This window comes from Sinocyclocheilus rhinocerous, unplaced genomic scaffold (genome assembly GCF_001515625.1).
Source record: "Sinocyclocheilus rhinocerous isolate Xijiao unplaced genomic scaffold, SAMN03320098_v1.1 scaffold1458, whole genome shotgun sequence".
Lineage (NCBI taxonomy): Eukaryota > Metazoa > Chordata > Actinopteri > Cypriniformes > Cyprinidae > Sinocyclocheilus > Sinocyclocheilus rhinocerous.
In genome coordinates this window covers 494983-501214 of record NW_015633180.1, presented here as the reverse complement: position 1 = coordinate 501214, position 6232 = coordinate 494983, and the positions used below count along the sequence as shown (strand labels likewise).

The window sequence follows — 6232 nt, the reverse complement described above, 5'->3', positions numbered from 1 at the left end:
AGCTAGCTTTAGTAAAATAACCTGATGGAGATTTTACTGACTCATTAACTCATGTTTTCCCCTCTCTCCTCATTTTTTTTTAAATAGCCCCTCTCTCACTTTCTTTTTAGAATAGTTTACATTTTTACTTATCGAAGATATGTAAAATATGTAATGGCATCACCATTTCCAGGTTATGCCAGAAGGAAGTGAAGAGAGGTGAATGCGGACATTGCAGCGATCACCTGATTGATACGTGGTGCAAGGGTCGTTAAAAAGTGAAAATATAGAATAAATGCATTTGATTGGTAAACCAACGAACGAGACGTTTCAATCTCTAACGGTAATGCATGGAATATATGGAAAAGCTCCACTAAATAATAGAGCTAATATGTGTGGAGCGGGGCTTTGGCAATCGGCGCTACCGATGACCAGTCAATCTACTCCACAGCCAATCACGGGCCCCCTCCTTGTCCGGGCCCCGGGGCTTCAGCCCCGCTTAGCCCAATGGTTAATGCGGCCCTGACGACAGCCCTAGCTACAGAAACTTAAAAGTTCCTCACCAAAAAATAAAGAGTTTAACTCTCATTTGATTAAAAGATAAATTAACCCTCTGATGCATAATTACATAGATCTGTAACTTCCTCAAAATAAAATATATTGAAAAAAAAAGTTATTGGCATGATTTTTAAATTGTTTAAAAGTAAAACCAAACTTAAAAAAAAATATTACTTTGTGATATAATAATTCATGCATCAGAGGGTTAAACTGATTTATGCCTTCATTTGCACTGTAGCCTACTGTAAATTAAAACCAACTGAAATTTCTAGTGTCACATAGGCCAAGACATTTCAATAGGCTATTGAACTAAGTGTGCCTGTAAAAGGCTGCAGTCTTCTTAACAAATTCTACAATATAGCTGTGAAGACAATTAAAGGGGTCATATGATGCGATTTCAATTTTCCCTTTCTCTTTGAAGTGTTACAAGCTCTTGGTGTATAAAGAAGATCTGTAAAGTTCAAATAAAGTCTCAAATCCAAAGAGATATTCGGTAACACTTTCTATGAAGCCCGTATTTATAATACATTATAAGGGTATTCTTAAGGTATTATAATGAATGCATTATAAAAAACCGTATAATATGTTATATCAACTCATGAATAATCATAACAACAGTTATAATACATCATAATACTTACGTATTTGTGGTTATAAGTTTAAGAGTATGACTATTTATAACACAATGAACACCATATTAAATCTACTTCATTTACAGAATAATGGACTATCATATCTTGACATTGTTTATTTAAGATCTGCACAGTATCTTTTTATATTACCCTTATTGTAGATGGATGCACAGAGGAAGACAAAAGTAAGAAGTGCAGTGTGGGAGTACTACACTCAACCAACACCAGGAAAGGCAGTTTTTGTCAGAGCCCTTGTTATTCTTAATTTTGACATTAATTTTAATTTTTACTCCAGACATATATATCGGTTCAAAATATCGGTTATCCGTCTACTTGATCTGTAATAACGGCATCGGCCCTGAAAAACGCATATCAGTCGACCCCTAAACACAACACTACAAATATGCAGACACACATGCATGGACTGCCCAGGGCTGCCATCATTGAGCATGAGACTCACACAGTTGACACTGTTCACATGCTCACTCCACAAGTCTGTTTTCTCACACAGTGATATTTACCAGTGACTTCTTTATGTATGGGTTCTTGTTTTTTTTTTACATTTAGTTAAGCAATATTAGAGGAAGAGAGCTGTTTTCCCAAATATTAGATTGTAAATGTGATATTGATTTTATACAGTTCAGAAACAAGAAATTATTAGTATTAAGTGACTAAGAGACCGTATTGTCTGTTTTTTCTCTATATCAAAAAACAAAAATAGTTCCAAATAAATCCACAGCAGAAGTGTTGCGCATCTCAGAGTAACACGGGTGTTTGGTTCCTGAATGAATCCGCGTTTGGAACGAGCGAAGGATTCAATTACTTTACCTATTCATAAAGTCACTTTGTTCCTGAATTAATCAGTCCTTTTGAACGAATCAAATGATTCCATGACTCATTTAAGACATTGTCTCTTGAAATGCAAAAAATCTGCTTTAAATGCAAAAACTTGTCTTGGCTACTCCGACAACAACACGCAAAACATCTGCTTATATTTTAAAGCCTCATCAGTTTAAATTCCTTATATACGGTTTTCTGAGTGCTCACACACAAAGAATGAGCACAGAAAGCAGGCTGTCAGACAGCTTGTCGCACGTCACCCTTTTGATAGCGCTTTGTAACTTTGCAGAACTTTTTCAGGCTCAAGCAGCAACACTACACACTAAGGGAAGGTGAAAATGTAAAAAAAGCATAATAGGACCACCTTTAATAATGAGAGTCTGTCTGCTTCACTGCATGCTGTGAACATGGTGTTCAGCTTCCCTGGATTTTTCTGTCCTGTTCCTAGGTGATATAAAAACACGGTACCATGTGAATGGTTGAGGAACATGAAGGCTGCACACAAACTACTGTTCGTCCTGTGTCCCATGCTGGTCTTGGGGTTCATCTACTACTCTTCTGGGAAGCTCCATTTGTACGTATGGGGCCAGAAGCCACGTGAGTATTGCCTCCCATTGTAATCTTTCTGTTAATGTGCTTCAGGTTGTGACACCTCCGTACGTAGGTGCCTTTTGCTCTGTCAATATGTGTTTGCCACAGTTTGTTTGTTAGACCCTCAGTCAGTTAAATTATTAATCTTAACAGTCCGCTTGCCTTATAACTGGTTGTTTAGGTCAGATCAGTCTCAAAGTGATTATTCTTGTGTGGGTTTAAAGGATTTGCATTATTGTTTTCAAAGAGCTCACGTTTTGTCATCTTTTGCGCAGAGTGGATAATTCAGGTTTCATTTGACCGTAGGGCAAGAATTTAGAAAACTACAAATTGCTTGATTTTCAAATATAATTTTCAAGTCCATTTAAATGGTTTGGAAGTGTGGTAGGGATTTGCACGGCTAAATATTTGTGCAGGTATTAGTTTGCAACATTATTACTCTGTGTGGAACCACACACATTTTTATTGAAGGATAATCGACTGAAGTTTAATCTGGCTTCATTTAATTGTGTTTCTATTTTAGATCGGTTAGGTGGGAGACGTTATAATGGTTGACTTATTTATTGGCAGGTGAAAAGGTGTATATTTGCATTTTCATGTCAGTTAGAGTGTCCTTCAGGAGATTTGCTTTGTTCCACACTACTTTGACCACACAACAGAGGGCGCAACATCTTGTTTACAACAGTAGCCCTACTTTACAAAACACATTTCCATTGCAGAGCCCCACCAAAATATTCAGCCACTTAAAAACATAGAACTCTATATAAACTGAACCAGTCCTAAACTGTTAACTCAAAAATGTTCATCATTATTCCAAAAATATTTTCGGAGTTTCTAGACTGTTTTAAGTCATAAAGTGAGATGTATATGTTGAAATTTAGCACATTGCTTCGGTTGACAGGTTGGATGTATATTAATGACTGTACTAAGCGGGGCAGCGGGTCTCGCTGCCCTCCCAAGCTCAACAGTGCCACACATTGTCTCAATATAAATTTGTGGTGAAAAATGGAAATGCAGCGTGCTCTAATTTAGAGACATATGAGCAGATACGAGACTGCCTTGCTTGCTTTTACGTTACATAAATGTAGTTCCGGACAATATTATATCAATCCGCATCAGCAAGTGTATATGAGTCTGTGTCAGTTAACCAAACGCATCAGACCGTGAAGATGGCGAGTGGTACAGATTAGAGCCTGACCGATATGGGTTTTTTGGTGTCGATACCGATATTAGGGAGTAAAAAAAGGCAGATATCGATATATCGGCCAATATTCTTTGTGTATATTATAGTACAGTACCAGTCAAAAGTTTGCACACTTTCCCATTCCAGGGTCCAAACATCTGACTGGTACTATATATAGAATACAGTATATACATAAACAGAATATATATACATAAACACATTTTTTGCAATGATCACTCAAATGTGGTGATCAAACACTTATAATGACGTGACAGGAATATGCTACTGTCTTCACACACAGACGAAACTTACTAGAGTGTTAAGTGTGAAGTGTGACATAATATACCTCTGTAAATAAATACAATATAAATTCACGTCTCGCGCACTTTAATGCCCTTTGAATGTAACGTGTACGTTCCCTTGGAACTGGAATCATGGCGGAATTTCATGTGAAGTCCACTTCGCAGGGCACTTATGGTCGAATAAGACAACGCTTGAATGCTGCTGCCTGAACAAGAGATCTCCTTACTGAAGTGAAAGTGTTGACTGGTGTCACTATCTCGTGAACGCGCCGACGGATCTCCACCAAATGCGGGAGATCCTTCAGCTCGAGGATCCCTCTCGAACGCCACCCTCTGCGTGTCGGTAGCCCCCGCCAGGTATCGACGCGGGGGTGGTCTCATTCGAAAGCGGGCCTCTAGACGTACACTCGATTCGGCATTCAAGAGGGTTCCTCGAGCTGAAGGGATCCCCGAATTTGTTGCGGTTTCGCAGCGCTGTTACGGAGATATTGCCGTTCAAAGTTTAAATGGTTTTCCATAGATTTAAGCTTTAAAGCGTTTCATCCAGGTCGCCAGTAGCAAACAATACAAACTAAGTAATTACACCATTTCAAGCATTTTATCTGCGTTATATGTTCTGTAAAAAAAATTTCATATCGGCGGCATATTAGCCGATACCGATATATCGGATAATATTGGCAAAACAATATATCAGTCGGACTCTAGTACAGATCATCCTGCGTGTAATAGTGTCGAGTTTCTGTTACAGAACTCGTTTGAGAGACTGTCAGTTAGTGAGAAATTAGCGATCAAACAGCTTGGCCCCGACAAACCAGATATAAAAATTGTACAGCAAACAAAGGACAATGGTAGGTCGTTCAATAGAACATTTTCCTGGTCATGGTATGAGAAGAAGCCTTGGCTGTCTGGTTGTGCTAAATGAAATAGTTTTTTGTTCCCAATGCTTGCTTTTCTGTTCTTCTGTAACAGGGGGACAGGGTAGGGATGTGCCGATACGAGTATCGGTACCGAACGGTCCGGAAGTCATTCATTTCCAATGGAGAGTAGTGCGGGAGCTGCGTGGAGTAGGCCTGTCGCAATAATCAATATATCAACTTATCGCGCAATATATGTACATGACCTCAATCATTTTTGGTGATGCAATATATCGCACATTATATTTACTTAAAAATTAATGTCACAATGTTTTGTACATTCCACTTGCGGCTGTTTTCAGCTTCTCGTACATAACGTGGTGTAGTCATGAGGTGCTACTTCAAATTTAAAAAAAGCTTCGACAAAAAAAATTTCATCTGCAGATATGGCCTTGTTTAGGGATCTGACAGACATCTGTCTGCTAAGTAGTGATTGTTTTTCAGCAATAGTGTGCACCCTTCACTTACAGAGAAAAGAAGGTCAGGGAAAAATCTGTAGATGGAAAAATTCTCCATACAAGTTCTTGCATTATTATGCTGTTACATTATGATTATATATTCAGTGGCATAAAATGATCTTTAAAATGACAATAATATCGCTTATCGCAATTATTTCTGGGGCAATATATCGCACAACAAAAAGTTGTTATTGTGACAGGCCTAGCGTGGAGTTCCGATCATATGCGTGTGCGGAAAATTTGGATCCGATTTGAGCTTCGGATGCGTTAAAATATTTGAACTTCTGCGGCTAGACCGTATGTGACCGCCTGACCGGATGTGATGTATTCTAATCAAAACTATGAGTGCGAGGTCTGAATTACCAATATTTTTCCACTTTAACGTTATTCTGAAAACACTATTTCTGTAAAATGGTGGTTTATAATAATTATGGCAGAAATAATTATTTTATAATTATTAAAGGGGTCCTATTATGCTCTTGTACAAAGAATTGATTTTGTTTTGGGGGTGTACTAGAACATGCTCTCATGCTTGGTGTTTCGAAAAACGCATTCTTTTTCACATAATTTACATTATTAAAATACCTTTTTCCCCAGCCTGGACAAACGGCTCGATTAGTTCTGGGTTTTAATGAAGGCCCGCCTTTCGAAAAAAACGAAATGTGTTGTGATTGGTTAGCTGCCCCAGTGCGTAGTGATTGGCGAACAGCTTAGACGGTGTTTCAGTACTGCCCCGCCCCTTGCCAAAGCAGCAAGTTCCGTCTGCTCCGGTATA

General features: G+C 38.5%; 1 protein-coding gene across 8 annotated transcripts in view; it reads left to right on the top strand.

Annotated features, from left to right (window-relative positions):
- Window positions 1-6232, top strand: part of st3gal3b (ST3 beta-galactoside alpha-2,3-sialyltransferase 3b) — a 64822-nt gene that overhangs the window by 13814 nt on the left and 44776 nt on the right. For all 8 annotated transcript variants that reach the window (XR_001640400.1, XM_016556564.1, XM_016556558.1 and 5 more), the window contains exon 2: window positions 2458-2606. Coding sequence is in view for 7 of the 8 variants with exons in the window: in XM_016556564.1 (XP_016412050.1) it covers window positions 2498-2606 (109 nt within the window). In the remaining variant the exon portion in view is untranslated. The remainder of the gene's footprint in view (window positions 1-2457; window positions 2607-6232) is intronic.